This window comes from Girardinichthys multiradiatus, chromosome 6 (genome assembly GCF_021462225.1).
Source record: "Girardinichthys multiradiatus isolate DD_20200921_A chromosome 6, DD_fGirMul_XY1, whole genome shotgun sequence".
In the NCBI taxonomy this organism is placed as follows: Eukaryota; Metazoa; Chordata; class Actinopteri; order Cyprinodontiformes; family Goodeidae; genus Girardinichthys; species Girardinichthys multiradiatus.
This window is the reverse complement of record NC_061799.1, coordinates 26,035,989-26,054,231: the sequence shown is the minus strand read 5'-3', so window position 1 is coordinate 26,054,231 and position 18,243 is coordinate 26,035,989. Positions and strand designations below refer to the sequence as shown.

Here is an 18,243-nt window from a genome sequence, read left to right as displayed (position 1 = left end):
TCAGAAACATGTTTAACATGCATGAAGCAGCTTTTGTTTTTCAAAACTATACACAAGAAAAAAAAAAAGAGGCAACAACCCTTTGATTTTGCATAAATCACCCCTTTGATGTATAGCTGCAGGTGTTTTTCATGTTTGTCATGGCATTATACCTTTGCAGCTGCTGAAGGCGACGGTCTGCAGGCAGGAAGTTGTGTTTAAGGTTGAGGTGGGTGAGGTCGTGGCTATAAAACAGGTTGGGGGGAAGACGTTCCAGACTGCAGCAGGACAAATCCACCGAGTTGATCCTCTGGGACACCATCTAAAAGCAAGTAGGGAGGAGAAGAATGACTTTGTGAAAAAGAGAGGGAGAAACAAAAACACAAAGCTGAACAGTATTGTCTCCACCACACAAGACTTTATTAATCTTGCACAGCATGTGTATATGCTGATGTCAGGGGTCAAATATAATTCAGTGTCAATTTTAGGATTAGAGAAGTAGAGAAAAATCCAAGAAGACATTGATCTAACATTATCAGCACTTTATATTGTGTAATACAGCTAAATGTAGTTCCTTAAAGTAGTAGAGTACTAATAGCAGGGTCCATTTGTTTGCCATATTAACAGAAACATCTAAACAGCAAACTACATTTAAAAGGCCAGAATAAACAATCTCTGAACTCGAATCCTTAAGAGCGGAGTTAGCCTGCAGCTCTGTAGTCATCACTGAAGCACGTGCCATCTCCATCCAAGCATCTATTCTGAGTGGCCCTCTGGGTGCCGGTGACATGCATGTCCCTGTTAATATTTAGAAAAGAGGTTTTCTGGCTATGTCCTACTTGAGCCCAATTGAGAGACAGGAGAGAAAACTTGCAATTTTGTGTGAGACACCAAGACACAAATGGTTTATACAATTCAGATAGGACAGTGCCAGTAAACACTTTCAAACTGTTAATTAAATTAAATTCTGATTAAGTGAGCTAAAGTGCAGCTAAAGAAAATGACCCACATTTGACCTTCTTAGGTCATAATATAATATCGCAGCTGGGTTGAGGCCATTCCAAAACAATGGATATTCCTGTGTGTGTTTTGCGGTGAGCATCATCTAAGAAAACTCCTAATTTTACCAATATATTTCCTCCGACTTGAAGCAATAACACTGTTTTGTAGTGACCCAGTCAGAGCCCCAACTTGAACCCGATACAGAATCTGCAGAGGGAGCTCAAGATGAGGGTGACGGCAAGGCGGCCTTCCAACTTCAAAGACTTGGAGCTCATTGCCAAAGATAAACTGTCAAAGTACTAGTGGAAACGTGCAACAGGCTGGTCAGAAATTATAACAAGGGTTTGATTGCTATAATGCCATTGAATACTGAGAAGAGTATAAATAATTTTCAACATGCTATCTTGTTAAATAGTGAGAAACATGGGTATCAAATACATGGCTTTACTATCTTATGGGATGAGCCTGCGTCATATCCAATCAGAAACACACTTTCTTGTTGAATAAAAATAAACTTAAATCTAAATCTGCCAGGGGTATAATAATTTTGCCCTTAACTGACTATTTAAGCAAAGATATAACATAAAGACCATCTTAATTTACTAGTTTTCAAGTGCTTACTGAACAGAATATCATACCTTTTTTAGTCAGCCAGGAATTCATACAGTAATGACTGTATGAATTCAAGCTGATAATAGCTGGATAAAAAGTCTAACTATTTAGTTAGGTAGTTACTGCAATCAGTTGTTTAATAGACATGCACATTCACACAGATTAACAACTGTAGTTTTACAATATTATAACCCTAATAAGAGTCATGCTTCCTTAGATTCCATGCCAGGCTGCCTACAGTTTATAACATCCAAATTTCTTTCTTGAGCTATGCTAAAGTGGGATAGTCTTCCTTTAGCCAGCTGGCTGGCAGTCCGCAGCAACATATGGGAAGGGGGCAGCTTGCTTGCTTTATACACCCAGAGAAAATTTTCCTCATCACAAGGATTTAACATCAAACCTTTTTTGAAACGTTGATATGACTATGTCCTTGCCTAAAACTGATAAACATGTGGATGATCAGGATTCTTTCTGCAGACTTTTCTTTTTTTTTGTTTTACTTTATTTGCATCTCGGTTGTGAAAACTGACCAAATAGGGATTTTTTGTCTTTTCTACATTTTGTGCATTTCCATCCTTCAGAGGGAACCCTGACTCCAGCAGTTTCTGGAAAATATGATAACGCATGTAATGGCCCACTTTTTTTTAAGCTACATCATGAATTATTACTTATTGTTAAAGTAAAAACATGATAAATATATGAAGATAGTCCAAACAGGAACAACTGAGTTCTGTTATTGTTTTTCTACAATTTGGTTTCACCAAATGTTACCTGATCATTCAAGATTTTGTTCCGACCGCATATCCTCTGCGAAGATCGTCCATCAATAATGTTTAATAATGCGTCAGACAGTTCTTAACCCAAACTTAGTAATTTCAGCAATTTCATTAGATGTTTTCTTTGAATAAATGCCAATAATGTGATTCTTCTGAAACAGGTAAACATCTTATCTATGACCAAATGATGTGTCTTCCGGCAAGCTTGTTTAACAAATAAGAAGCTACTCAAAGCATCAGTTAAGTTGAATAACTTGTGCAAACTGGAAAACTGGAACATAATCATCCACGCAGTACTTATCCAATAGGAGTTTCTCACTTATTTGTGTTGTAAATTTCAGGTAGTAACTTTTTTTGGAAAGACGGTGCATTTTATCCCTCTTCAGTTGAGGATCAGATTTAATCAGCAAAAACACAGAAATCTCAGGGGATAGGTTTCAAAATTATTTGCCTGCAAACTTGTCTGCAGGTTTAATGTCCACCTGGCTGTCTGAAAGTGGGATTTCGGTTCGTGTCAACTGAACATGCACTGATACAGAATGGACCTGACATTTATGTAGTGCAGAAGAAACACCAACTTTTGTTCCTCTTTCCTCCTCCAACCCTCTCACACTCCGTACCTTGGCAGCATGTCTGTGCCAGCGCAGGTGCTCTGTGAAGCTGTCAAAACTGACATAGTAGGTTTGACTTTGAGGTCCTGCCGAGCTGAAGGCCAAACAGTGGTTGTGCTTCTTCACCTCTTCCACCTGTAGACGAGGTAAACATAAGCGTGACATCAAACTTTAAAAGCACTCTGACCGCACAAAATAAAACTTGGAAAATGTATACAGATGTGGAAAAAAACAAAACAAGGGAAGGACAGGGGAGACTAATATGAAATGACTTCTGCTGAAGCAGAAAAACACTTAACGTCTACAGGGTAAATAAATTCAGTCACCACGAGTATAGTTATAAAAAGACGCGTGGCTCGCGTTCCTCTGATAAACACATGTGCGTGACGCAGGCGACAACAAATGTATGTGGTAAAAAGGCTTTTTAAAAATGCACAGTCTCACTTGAATATATGATATCCCCTGTGAATAAAAGGCTGATCGGTTACGGAGCTTGAATAGAACACTAGCACACATGCACACCAACTCAGAAGATAACAGACAAGTGCAGAGTCACGTGCTGTGTGTGAAATGTTTAGAAACAGGGCGTGGTGGGGGTTTGGAGTGCTCTTTTTGTCAGGCATAATGATTCTCCTGAAAACCCTTGGAGCTTATTTTGCAGGTAGGCATATAAAGCAATAAATGGATAAAGGTCATTTTATTAAGCACTATTGCACAAAAGATTAATGTGTGAAACAAAATGCTGTGTGATGTGTGTCATGTTTCTGTTGCCCTGTGCTGTCTATATACCTTCCCCCCGATGAGCGGCAGGATGTGCATCTTCCCTATCTGGCTCTCCTTGACGGAGGAGACGATGAGGCAGGTGCCGCACAGGATGACCTGCCGTCTGGTCCAGCGGTTGACCGGCAGCTGGAGCTTCCCTTTTCGGACGTTGTAGGCCCCCGAGAGCTGCACCCGCTCTGAGCTCTCGATACTTTGGGGCTTCCCTGTAAAAAACAAGAACATATATTGGCAACTGCAGCAGGAGTCTGAGTGGCATGATAGATGCTGACCTCGTCAGCTCCATTACTGTAGTCCAGTTAAACCCTTTCAAGTAAAACACTGACTGATTATGTGGAGAAAATGGAGACTTGTCCACACTGTGTATTCCCCGCAGCAACGAAGTATGACACTTGAAGGAGCCTTTAGTTGGAATGAAGGGGCGGGCACATGCAAATGAACATTGGAGCCACAAGGCTGGTCAGAGTTGGAGCAGAAGTTACACATATCTGAATGCTGCCAGAATTTTTATGCTTTGAAATGCAATTTTTGTCACAAGCAGTTATTTGCTACAGTAGTGAACAAAAGGTCACCTGGGTTCAGAACAGAACACTTTGAAATCCTTCCATTGGGGGCTGGTTTGTTAGGTTTCCAAGCTTCTGCTCTCTGACAACATTTCCCCTTGCTTTCTCCTCCTCACTGAATAGATTACCATTTAAATCCTTACTTTTTGAACTCAAGTTGGAGGCTTGGTATCGCTGCTTTGGTCTGCGCTATGCTCTGAAGCCCAAGTTCAGCATCTCAAACATAACTTTGTCACTCTTTCGTAACTTTCGGCTATGTTCTCACCTGCTATTAACTTTTTTACACAAACGACCAGTGCATGGAATTGTAAATCTTGGTCCAGATATCTGGTATCTGTCATTTGGGCATTAGATGTCAATAACAAAAGCCAAGCCTTTTGCCCACAGAGAACACAGATGTTCTCTGACTATGACTGATAAGTTCCCAAACTGTAATAAGAATAACTCCAACAATGTTTTGCAAAGTACTGTTCATTTTTTGTATAGTATTTTAAATACAGTCTACCGAAAGCCAAGAGACGAAAAGCTTTATTGCTCCACAAACAAACAGACGATCACAACAGTAGAACAGCTAAAGACACATTACATTTGGCCTGGATGGCCTTCTTTCTCAGAGAATTGTGCCGATATACAATCAGTGTGGTGCAACTTATGTTATTATAGTCTCAGATAAAATTTCAGCTACTTCTTCTTAATCAGGCTCTTGGAAATTCTGAGCTTCCTTTTTCTCTATTTTCCTCCATTTGAGTGTGTCTTTTGTTTTTTACCCAGTTCAGGCTTGCCACCGCAACCCTGCCAAACCTGACAGTCAGGGTGCTTATCAGGCGTTCTGTCAGATGGGGCTGTGATGTTTAGACAGGATATCTTTCTGTATCCTCCACCTCCGCAAAAACTTCCTAAGGTTGGCATGCACTGTCCTCCTCCCGCGCAATATTTTTTTCCCTCTATCTGTCCCCCCTTGCCTGGCTATCAGTTTCACTATTCAATCTATAGGCTTAGAGTTTTGTTCTTGCTGCATCTTCAATCATATTATTTTTGTATTCAGCCAAGTGTTTGATCTCAGTGTTTATGAAGTTCAGCTCCAAGATGCTCTCCACAGATGACCATAACAAATGATTTTGGTCCATTTTACAGTAGACTAGATCATCCCTGGCACACATTTCCGTTGACTCTAAACAGGGCAAAGCACTGGTGCGCGTTTGTGAAGCAAGAGTCCGTACAGTAAGCAAGTGTGAACTTGCACATACTCTTGTTGCTGTAAATAATTCAGGTCTTTCACATGCCAACTCTAGGGCTAATGCACTGTAGTAGGGTATTGCATAATGAGGTGGGCCAATATGAGCTGATTTATAGTTAAACCTGGAATTTTAAGATGACCTGACATCTTTCCTAAAATCCTAATTAACAGACAGCAAGTAAGCACAGATCTATTTTTAGTTGTACAAATGAATATCTTGTTCACACTGTAATTTTGAATATGATATTCGACAAATGCTGACCATGTGATATAAAAGCCTTTCAGCAAATATATGTGCTTAACTGCAAGTGTCAGCTCTTTTTTGAGGCGCTTAAACGTAAATACTGAGGGCGTATAGAATAGCTCAACATACAGAAAACTAGTGCAAACTATCTCACCGACAGGCTGCAGATTCTACAGTAACAATGTACAAACACATCAGATGTTTGCATTAATTAGCACACAACCCTTCCATTTAGGGTTAGTGGAAAACACAGCAACAAATCTGTTGTTCGGCAGTGTCATTGTTAATAACAACATAATAAAGCACACCTATATGGGATAATGTTCCATGCCTTGGCACCAAGACTAAACTTTATTTGCTGCAACGGAAAGCCAGCATTAATAATGTGGGAGTAAAGGTTAATGAATATGTACAAGACATAATGATGTAAACAAGATCTTTATTTCTAATGCCCCAATATTAGCCATTTCCCTTCAATAGCTGCATTAAACACAATTTGTTTGTGTCCCGGTTCCCTTCCAAATTCATTTAACTGCACTTCTAATCTCAGTGGAGTGTGAAGGCAGAGAATGAAACTGCAGGTTTTTATCTCTCTACGAGAGGACTTTATTATCACCACCCACTCCAAGTAAAAGCTGTAAAAACACCTGGCTGTTTGCGTTGCTATATGATGTGTACATAAAGGTAGAGGCGTCTGCTAGCCAGTTGGGTTTTTTTAACAAGCCATCTAATTTTCAAAAAAAGTTCAAAGACCTACACAAACAGCTGTATAAAGTAAAAGACAAATATAACGTGCAAACTTACATTTCAATCTCTAATAGGTTGATTAGATAAGCAAGATAAGTTGAAAAAATGAAGAGTTTTTGAGGAAGTTAACTTTAAAAAATGTAGATATCAATGTTAACTTTGACAGCACATGGGTGGTCTTTTTTTTAGTCGGCAAAATCATGCCACGTTTTAGTCACCAACTTTACTGCACTTATTAGAATAAAACATGAAGTCCTTAAGGAATTTATTTTAATTTTAGAGCCACTTAAATCTTGTAAGGCAAATCATCTCTTTATCCCAATGTTAAATATTGATACTAGAATGGAATTAAAGTGCTGTTTACAATATGCAGACACACAGATTTACTTTTATTATTAGAAAAAAAAAGTTTTGGATTAAGTCTCATTGCCTACTCTTTCGAATCCACCAAGTTTCCACAAGAATAATTGTAATCTTTATCCAATAATTTATTTATTTTTTTATTTGCAAACAAAAAAGTCCTTTTTCATTTTAGTTATCAGCACTATCTATATGCATTTTTTGCTTTATACGTTTCTGTCACGTTTTTGTTTTGGGAAAAAAAAAAAAAAAAAAGGCATCGATGACTTGGGATATTCTCCAAGCAATTCTCCTTCTTCAATTCATACTCCTTAATTTTTTACCAACTGTTTTGTTTTTTCATTTCTCCATTCTACCCATTAATTAACTATTGTGTTTCTTTTTATTTTTCTTTCCAAGTGTTTCCCACCAACTATACCGAAAATACATGCTGTAAAAATGCTACAAACTCATGAATAATTTACTTGAGTATCAATTATTAAATACTTTGTAAACCACTATTTCTATTGACTGTGGTTCTGGATTGATACATGGCTCGTACAAAATGTCCAGTGGAAGGCTTTATTTTGTATCAAAAGAAGTTTACAACAAAACAACGGACGAAGGAGCATAATAACCTGCAACCTTTGAAAAACAAAAAAACAACTTTGTGTAGAAAAAAACTGATGTCTTCTTGATTAAGGCACATGAAATACAACTGTTAAGCTTTTAATCGATTCGGTCAATGACAAGGGGCATCTACAAAAATAAATCTATGTGATGTCGTCTTTAGAACCGAGACACAACCCAACTGGGTTAACAGAACAGACTGGTTACCCCCCTTCCAACTTTCCGGCTGGCCGAGGTTACCAGCGGGAGCATATTTGCATGACTGATCTTAGGAAGAGAGAATGTGTTGCATTAGGCAAATTATTCACACGCTTTTAGCCTCAGCATGTCACATGGGCATACTCCTACTATTTTTAGGCTTTTGTTGGAGCATGCTCACTGCCATGAAAGCGTATACACAAAGACAGATACCCATCCCTTACGCCTCTTCAAACACCTCTGCATGTGACCACACATTCTGACACCGCTACATTTGGAGCTTACAACTTTCTGACATGGATGTGGGATGGTGGAGGATACACTTTAACAGTCAGACCATGGGAACGCAGCCTGGAGGAAACAACGGGATAGGTGGAAATCCCACGTGAGCATCCTGTGCGCAGAGGGAGAGCAGGAGAACGGCGGGATGACCCTGCCATGTGGGGGAAAGAAAATTACAACAAGAGACATTTGCCATATTCCAAATGCATGAACTACAGGCCCACCTACGCTGGAAATATTTTGAGAGCCAATGATGTTAGTCATGATGGTCGGTCATCTCATAATCTATGGGGAAGGAATAAGAAGATGATGTAAAAATAGTCATGGCCTGCAATGTGGGTGTGTTCATATGCAGAAGCCAATCTATTCCTAGACTTATACTATGAAGGATCAGGAGTACAGTGTGTGTGTGAGAGTGTGTGTAGGGAACTAAAGATAGTTTCCTTCCTTTCCCCCAGTCAGAGGAAGTGACGGTTTCCCTTCCACACTGGGATCCAATAACTAGGTGTGTTCACCCCTGCTGATTCAACACAAACAAAAACCACACACACAGATATTCATGGGACCAATGAAATAAAAGCTCCTCATTACTAATCTGGATTTCTGTCAGCGATTAAAAGTGCAGATGTATAAAAATGGGAAGCGGTATCTACAACTTCAAACATATTAGAATTAGTATAGTTTATCTCATGAGGAAGAAAGCAGGTTACAATAAGGGCGACTGGTTTGACATAATATTAGTCCTTTAGTTTGGAATTACTTCTAGGCTTTGGTTTTCAGTCCTAGTAAGCAGATATGAGGGTATGTTTTATTTGTTGAGTTTAATAGGATGTATAAATTGTTGCCTAATTTACCACTTAATACTATTTAAATATTAGAGAATATGCAACATAATAAGACAACATCATGAGGACTTGAGAATCTTCAATCAAAGTATTGAAAGCTCTTTTGGTGAAGCAGAATTTGTTTCAGGAATTTCCACAAAAATGTTGAATTTCTGGACCTTGCAATGCAAGAGAATACCCAGATTCTTCAGTTGGGAATGCAACGGATGGAACGAATGCAGGACACCAGGTCCTATCTCAAATAAATAAAACAACTTCAAAAAAGAAGCGATGAATGAACGAAAATGCAAATTTAAGATGTTACTTCATGTAATTTCAGACAGATAATGGAATATCTTGCCATACATAAGACTAAATTTTAAATCATTAAATTGACGTTTTTTATCCTGTGAATTGCTTTCTTTTAACTCAATGGGCTCAGAAACTTAAAGTACTGTTATTGAAGAATACTTACTAAAAGTTTTATTTGCTTGATGGAATGTCCTTGAAGCCTTTGAATCTGTTGTGCAGCACAAACATCCTATTCATTTTAAACATTAAGAGTTCTCACAACCCAGCATTAAAAAAAAACATAAATTCATTACACATTAAAGAAAATTTTACTGTTGCTATGGCAATATTTCTTATTTTAGATTTAATTTACATGTTTAATAATTAAATACTGTACATATGAATTGTACAGCTCAATGTTTACAGTGCAAGTGCCACAAAACATTTGTCATTTCAACATAACACGAGTGATAAAAGTGATCAAATATGTGACTTTGACATTTGACTGGCAAATTAACTAATTGTGAAATGGTTGCAATCAGATTACCTAGTTATGTACAGGGGTTGGACAATGAAACTGAAACACCTGTCATTTTAGTTTGGGAGGTTTCATGGCTAAATTGGACCAGCCTGGTAGCCAGTCTTCATTGATTGCACATTGCACCAGTAAGAGCAGAGTGTGAAGGTTCAATTAGCAGGGTAAGAGCACAGTTTTGCTAAAAATATTGAAATGCACACAACATTATGGGTGACATACCAGAGTTCAAAAGAGGACAAATTGTTGGTGCACGTCTTGCTGGCGCATCTGTGACCAAGACAGCGAGTCTTTGTGATGTATCAAGAGCCACGGTATCCAGGGTAATGTCAGCATACCACCAAGAAGGACGAACCACATCCAACAGGATTAACTGTGGACGCAAGAGGAAGCTGTCTGAAAGGGATGTTCGTTGCTAACCCGGATTGTATCCAAAAAACATAAAACCACAGCTGCCCAAATCACAGCAGAATTAAATGTGTACCTCAACTCTCCTGTTTCCACCAGAACTGTCCGTCGGGAGCTCCCCAGGGTCAATATACACAGCCGGGCTGCTAAAGCAAAATCTTTGGTCAATCATGCCAATGCCAAACGTCGGTTTCAATGGTGCAAGGAGTGCAAATCTTGGGCTGTGGACAATGTGAAACATGTATTGTTCTCTGATGAGTCCACCTTTACTGTTTTCCCCACATCTGGGAGAGTTACGGTGTGGAGAAGCCCCAAAGAAGCGTACCACCTAGACTGTTGCATGCCCAGAGTGAAGCATGGGGGTGGATCAATGATGGTTTGGGCTGCCATATCATGGCATTCCCTTGGCCCAATACTTGTGCTAGATGGGCGCGTCACTGCCAAGGACTACCGAACCATTCTTGAGGCCCAGGTTCATCCAATGGTTCAAACATTGTATCCTGAAGGCGGTGCAGTGTATCAGGATGACAATGCACCAATACACACAGCAAGACTGGTGAAAGATTGGTTTGATGAACATGAAAGTGAAGTGGAACATCTCCCATGACCTGCACAGTCACCAGATCTAAATATTATTGAGCCACTTTGGGGTGTTTTGGAGGAGCGAGTCAGGAAACGTTTTCCTCCTCCAGTATCACGTAGTGACCTGGTCACTATCCTGCAAGAAGAATGGCTTAAAATTGATGCTGCATTGGCCGCAAAAGGAGGCCCTACACCATACTAATAAATTATTGTGATCTAAAACCAGGTGTTTCAGTTTCATTGTCCAACCCCTGTACATACCACATGCAAATACTAGCATTACTCTGAGCACTGGTGCCATTTATGGTTTTCAACATGGAAGTTTGTCCTCCAATGACATACAGCTTGCAAAAATATTCAAACCCCTTCAGTGTTGTCCACATTGTTTCAATACAACCACACACTTCAATGGATTGTCACAGTAGTGTATAGTAGCGTATAACTATTAAGGGGAAGAAAATGTTTTATTTGCGTCTAATCAATCATTCCAAAAACAGAATGAGTAACTGCAAACCCGTTAAGAAACAGCCATTCACTTAAAGTGAAGAGGAGCAACCAAAGGGCTGAAGTTAACTCTGGGGGTTGAGGTTCACCTTCTAGCAGTACAACGAAATGTAAACCTACAGCCAGAGCTACAGTGGAGTGATTTAGATCAGGTGTCAATCTCTGGTCCCGGAGGACCAGTGTCCTGCAACTTTTAGATGTGTCTCTGGTCCAACCTACCTGAATCAAATGTCTGCACTGTCTCCTCCAGCACACAGTCAAGTTCTACAGAGCCATGCCTAGGATTATTTGATTCATGTGTGTTGAACCAGATACACGACCAAAACCTTTAGGATATCAGCCCTTGCGACTGCAGTGTAAAACCTTTAAAAAACCTTATTTAAATCATTCATTTATTCATTTAGAGTCAGTCAAAGTCCTGAGATTGAGCTATATTAATAAGAACAATGCAGTGTTTGGAGGGGCACCCCTATCAAATTTATTTTCTAAATAATGTAGTGAACAACAGAAGTAATTTAAGATGACCTCTCAACTGCTTCATACATTGTCCTTTTACGAAACAAACAATTAGCTTGTTTATGTTATTTTTAGAACACCATTTCATTTATTTCATTACAGCAGAGTTCCCCCTGATGTTGAGATATGAACAATATGTGTGTGCAACACGTTCCAAAAAAGCAGGGACAAGGGCAACAACACACTGGGAAAGTTGAAGAACGCTCCAAAAACACCTGTCTGGAGCATTCCACAGGTGAGCAGGTTAACTGGAAACAGGTGACAAGTGTCATGACTGGGTGTAAAAGAAGCATCCACAAAAGACTCAGTCATTTACAAGCAAGGATGAGACAAGGTTCACTACTGTCAGTAATACTTGATATGAATTTAGGGATTTCATCGTCTACAGTCTATAATCTCATCACAAGATTCAGAGAATCTGGAGAAATTTCTGCATATAAGCGGCAAGGCCGAAAACCATTATTAAATGCCGGTGACCTTCTGTTCCTCAGGAGGCACTGCATTTAAAACTGACATCATTCTGTAATGGATTTTACCACGTGGGCTTAGCAACACTTCAGAAAACCGATGTCAGTTAACACAGTTTGTCACTACATCTACAAGTGCAAGTTAAAAGTCTACCATGCCAAGCAAAAGCCATATTCAACAACACCCAGAAATGCCACCGGCTTCTCTGGGCTTGAGCTCATCTGAGATGGACTGACGCAAAGTGGACAAGTGTGCTGTGGTCTGATGAGTCCACGTTTCAAATTATTTCATAGTCGTGTCCTCCAGGCCAAAGAGGAAAACAACGGTCCGAATTGTTATCAGCGTAAAGTTCAAAAGCCAGCATCTGTGATGGTATGGGGGTGTGTTAGTGCCCATGGCGTGGGTAACTTACACACCTATGAAGGCACCATTAATGCTGAAAGGTACTTACAGGTTTTGGAGCAACATGTGCTGCCATCCAAGCAAGGTCTTTTTCAGGTGCGTCCCTGCTTATTTCAGCAAGACAATGCCAAGCCACATTTTGTCCTTGTTACAACAGTGTGGCCTCATAGTAAAAGAGTGCGGGTACTAGACTGGCTTGCCAGCAGTCCAGACCTGTCTCCCACTGAAAATGTGTGGTGCATTATGAAGCACAAAATACGACAACATAGACCCCAGACTGTTGAGCAACTGAAGCTGTTCATGAAGCAAGAATGGGACAGATTTCCACCAGCAAAGCTTCAACAATTTGTGTCCTCAGTTCCCAAACGCTTAGTGAGTGTTAAAAGTAAAGGTGATGGAACACAGTGGTATAAATGCTCCTGTACCAGCTTTTCTGGAACATGCGGCAAGCATCAAATTCCAAATTTGTGAATATCTGCAGAAAAACAATAAAGTTTATCAGTTTGAAAATTAAATATCTTGTCTTCATAGTGTATTCAATTGCATATGGGATGAACAGGATTTGCAAATCATTGTATTTTGTTTTCATTTCTGTTTTACACAACGTCCCAACTTCAGACAGAAAGATGGAGAAAAACTGTTAGATATAAATACACAGACAAAGATACATAAGGAATGAGGAAGGGATTAATATTTTTTTTATAGGAATGTTCTATTGGAAAATTTCCTTCCACTTCTCAGTCATGCGCTTCATTGTAATAATCTATTAAATACATCACACTAAGGTCTGTAGTTGAAACATGACAAAATGTGTCAAATTTCAAGTGATTTGTATAATTTTGATATTGGATATTGATTGTGGCAATGGCACAGCGACTCGTGGATTTACAAGACAAAATGTGAGCATGCACCCGTGTAACAGCTGCTAATCTGCGTATCTTCACAAAGAAAAAAAAAAAAGATGAAAACAAAAACTTCTGGTTGTTTACTATCAGAGTAACATGTAGCATATTATCAGTGCACAATACATAACAGTCTGAACTGATTATGTCTCTTGTTTTCCCATGTGAGATGTTTAAAATAACACCCAAGACTGCTTCCTTTATCTTTCATTTAACAAATCAACACTTCACTCCTCTGGAGCTTACATGCAAGCAGAAGAACACACCCCTGGTTAATCACAAAGCCCTGCTAAATGCAACCTGACAATAGCACACCTCCTTTTCAGGACTGGCCATGCCATACCGCAGGGCATCTATGACCCACATAAGTCACAACAGAGCATGAACCTTCATATGTACACAACTGCGACATGCAAGATAGAAACCCTTATTACCTTCAGCATCCCTTTGATGATAACAAAGCTTAAAGGACAATCTATCTTATCTAATAATAGGTGTGGTGCTGTTGGAGGTAAATAAATGAGATTAGCGCATAAAGTGCAGCCTTGGATTGAAGGAAGAGAGAATAATGTTAAACTCAGAGAGCAACGGTTAACTCTGGGACAGTACAGCCTTATCTTTCTGGTTCACAGGACGTACAGACATGCTCATGGTTCATCAAACTGCATTTGCTTTAAAGACGGGTTTTTTTAGGCAAGAAAAGAACGTGCTTCCTGGACTAGGCTATTTCTTTATTTACTTCTTCATTGCTCCCCCTGGACTATGGTTGGTTTGAGGTGATTACACAGATTCCATGTGACAGACCGTGCAAGGCCAGCTGCCTGGCAGGGGTTGACGAGCCTTGCAAGAAGGTGGCAAAGGCCATCAAGGGTGACAGGCCGCTCACTGCACTCAGCTAAAGTGCTCCACATTTCTTCCCTCACATTACATTTTACCTCTCTGCAACTTTAAGGGAGAAGCATGCCTTCAACTGAAAATGTGAAGCACTGAAACAAATAGAATGTACCTTTTCAGAAACCCTGTTTAAAAATAACAACTTTCTGAAATTTGAGATCCCTAATCAGAGGGCGCCTAATCCTACGAGTCCTCTTTAAAAAATACACAGATGTTCTCACAAAAACAGGGCAACACGGCAAGAGGGGGCTGATTCCCCCTCCGGGACTTGAGGATGTGCTGGTGTGTGAAATGTATGAAGCTGTACTATGCCTAAAAGTGATAAGAAGATGAGGAACATTTGCATCGGAAATTAGTGAAATGTCCCTACATTATCGCAGCGCGACGCCACATTTCCACAACCCCATCCTGCGTTTCGGTGTGCTCGTGCATCGCGTTGTGCTCGGCATAAACACGCTCAGCTGCTTTGTTGTGAAATGTGTTGCCTTCACGTTTGAAAAATACGAGGATGAAGTTTTAATATTTTGACTGCCAGGGAGGTAGAATTAAACAAATGTTCAGTAGTCAAAACACTGTTCGAGGACACACTGAAGTGTGTTTGGGTAACTTCATGTCATGTTAAAAAACGGTTGAGGAAAAGAAAAAGCCATCTTTCTTACATCATGTCAGTGAGAGTGAACTGTTTCAGCCCAGTTTTATGACAATGATATTTTAGCTCAGCTTTAGGTTGATGTTGTGTTGGGTGATAAATGGAAATGTTAACATGCTGAAACAGTGAACCACATCACAAGAACACATTATGCTAAATTATAAGCCCAGCTACTTTGTTTCAGTGTCTGCTAAAACAGATTTCCATGCTTTCATGTCATGCGTTATAAAGCAGTAAACTGCTGTAGGTCCTCTTGTCTTTTTCTGCCTCAGACACTTTAGATTCTAGCAGTTTAGCTTGAAACGGGTACTGAAAGTACGGCTGCATAACACAAACGCATGGATACCTGCATGTGTACAAACAGAGAGAGCTAGGCAGCTGTTTTTACTGCTTAATCAGTGCTTAAGTAATTCTGCAGTATCATTCTCTCTAGGTGTGATCCATCTCGAATATCAATGATTGACTGAACAATATGCAGAGGTTTCCTACAGATTTTTCTTTTCAATATTTTTTTATTGTGTTGATATTTTTCAGCACAGTTTTAGGTTTTTTCTAGCCAAGACTGATTTTCAGTTTTCTTGTAGGTCTGACCTGCCAATTCAGGTTTTGATTGATTTCTTTTTTTTTTTTCTTCAAAATGACTACACACCATCAAAAAAAAAAAACCAACAAAAATAAAAAAACAAAAAAAGTGTTGTGGGCTTTGCAGGAGGAAGTTACTGCTCTTTGCGGCCAACAGCACATGCATGTTCACACACATTTCTGGAAATGTGTTTTGTTAATGAATGGTTAGCTAAGCATGTTAAGGTCCCAACATGTTTGGTCAACAACCCTGCACACACACGCTCACACCAAAACGCAATTTTGAGAGATTTTTTGTGTAACAAACTCATAAACATGAATGAAAGTACATGCTGTTGATGCATTTAGAGACCGAAAATGAAGGAAGCTAGTAAACCAGTAGTGTATCTTGAGAGCATTTATACACAAATTGCATCACATGCAGATGTAGTAAAGCTTCCACGAGACTCCACAGGACAGACAATCTGTCTTGGAAGACAAAACAGGAATTTTACCAAAGATGTAAAAACAAAAACAACCCTAAACAGCTTTAAACTGCTTGATTGATGAACATGCGAGTTACACACTTATTAGTGATGTAGTGTGCGTACATTATGTGTTAAATACATATTTAACAAAATGAAATTAATGAAGAAGTGACAGTGTGTCTTTGTCCGAGTACTTATTTATCAAGAGTGCACTGAGGAGTCCTTTGAGTCCCTGAAGGAATGACTGAGCGACACTCAGTCCTCTTTATGGGGATGTCGACTGTGAGACACCGAATATCCTTCAGCTTTAACAGCACAGCCACAGGGATACCCCCCACACCACCACCCCAGTCTCAAACATTAATGATTGTGGCCAATGAGACAAGAGACTAAGTAAATTTATGTGTTTGCCTGTGACCGTGAGTCTTTGAGACATCCATCTTTTCCCCTTGAGAGAGGATGAGGCGTGCAATTAATAGCTGGATGGATGATTAAATTCAGATAGCTCATCTCTTTCAGTCCTGTCACTGCGAAGGACGGCATTACACAGAAACAAATGCACACAGGGACGTAGATGTACAAAAGAAATCCTCTGTCCAGTGAAACAAATCCTGAATCCAAATGAGGTCACAGCCAGTAGCATCTTCCCTATCACACCATTATTACCCTCTGCCCCAGGGGGAGAAGGAAGTACACAGCTCTCTGCCATTAAAGGCATTGTGCGGTTTTATTTTTCAGGTCATCACAGGACCACTTCCAAGCAGAGGAGGCAGTGTGGGGAGGATAAGGGCAGGAGAAAGGATGTTGTCTCTAAGGCTATAAAACCAGGGCTGCTACATGTCAAATTGACTTACTTTTCACTTTCAAATTTCTGGGATCCTAAGTGACTTTTAGCATATATCTAAGTACAAATAAAAAAAAAAGTCCAAATGGGATTTATGAACAACATTTCAACAGTCACCAAGCTTTGTGTAATAAAAAACAACCCTAAAAAATGGAGGAAACAAGACAAGGGCAGGGAGGTAAGAATGAAAGGATGAACAAACAGATAAAAGGACATACATTTTGCACCAGAGAGAAAAAACTCCACCTTTATATACCTGCTCATGTTAACCTGATGCAAATCTTTGTTCATCAGCTGAAGCAAATGCAAACGACGTAAAGCGTGCAGCCAGAACTCATATGCCTGACAGCATAAATGAGGAACTATCCACAACAGGCTGGTGCATCAGTTTTCAGCTATGAATTTCTTTGTTAAACAAAAACAAATGACTGGATTCTCTTGCAGCAGCATAGAAACAGCTACAATACAAAAATTATTCATCACCAAGTGGATGAAACGAAATGCACAAAAAAAAAAAAAAAACAACAACTCTGAAACTGCATGCAGAGGAGAGAACTATTGATGCTTTAAAAGGAAAGCACAGGATCTGGCACAGATGTGCGAAAATAGGAAGATTTCCCATAAGATCGCCTGTCCACTGACGTACATGGATGCGTGTTCCCCCTGTCCTGTCTTCTCTGCCCATCTCCACTCTTGCTGCTGTTATGTAATGAGTGTGCTGTTATGAAGCTCTGCACAGGAAAACACAGGCCTACTGATCAGCTACCTCAGAGCTCACACAGACAAGGCACAGGGCTCTGGGGATTGTTTTACAGCTTTGTGTGTGTGCGCGCGCATGTGTGTGCATGTGTGCAGAGAAAGAGAGAATGCAAATGCTTCATACAGTCTGTTTACAGATTAATTGAATGCATAGTGAAAATATGATTAAGATTGCAGGGGCTGATAAACTACAAAGTGGTCTCAAGTGAATTAACAAGAATGTCTGCTGAAAAGAGCAACAATTATTCAATTCAATTCAGTTTATTTATATAGCTCCAATTCACAACACATGTCATCTCAAGGCACTTCACAAAGTAAATAAATAAAATAAATAAGATACAGAAAGAAATTGTGTCCATGGCAGCAAGTTGCATCGACAGTATACACACAGAGTTCTGCATGTTGTTATACACAACTTATTCTGTTTGCAATATATGAATAAAAATGTATGGTCAAGCCATAAAATGTCTGAAGTGAACAAAAGGGAAATAATAATACGTAGATAAGATAAAACAAGATAGCTAAAGGCATATCGCCTCGGTAGATGTATAATAAAAGTATGTAAGTAAAACTCATTCAGTTTCAGCCCTAAATATTGACCATCACAGTACAGATT

The 18,243-nt window shown here is 39.6% G+C and overlaps 1 protein-coding gene across 1 annotated transcript in view; it reads right to left on the bottom strand.

Moving 5' to 3' along the window:
- The window catches only part of phlpp1 (PH domain and leucine rich repeat protein phosphatase 1), a 65,916-nt gene that overhangs the window by 20,009 nt on the left and 27,664 nt on the right, over positions 1–18,243 (bottom strand). The window contains exons 2-4 of the mRNA XM_047368132.1: positions 3,770–3,966; positions 2,990–3,115; positions 153–301 (exon numbers count right to left, since the gene is read on the bottom strand). Of these exons, the coding sequence (XP_047224088.1) occupies positions 153–301; positions 2,990–3,115; positions 3,770–3,966 (472 nt within the window). The remainder of the gene's footprint in view (positions 1–152; positions 302–2,989; positions 3,116–3,769; positions 3,967–18,243) is intronic.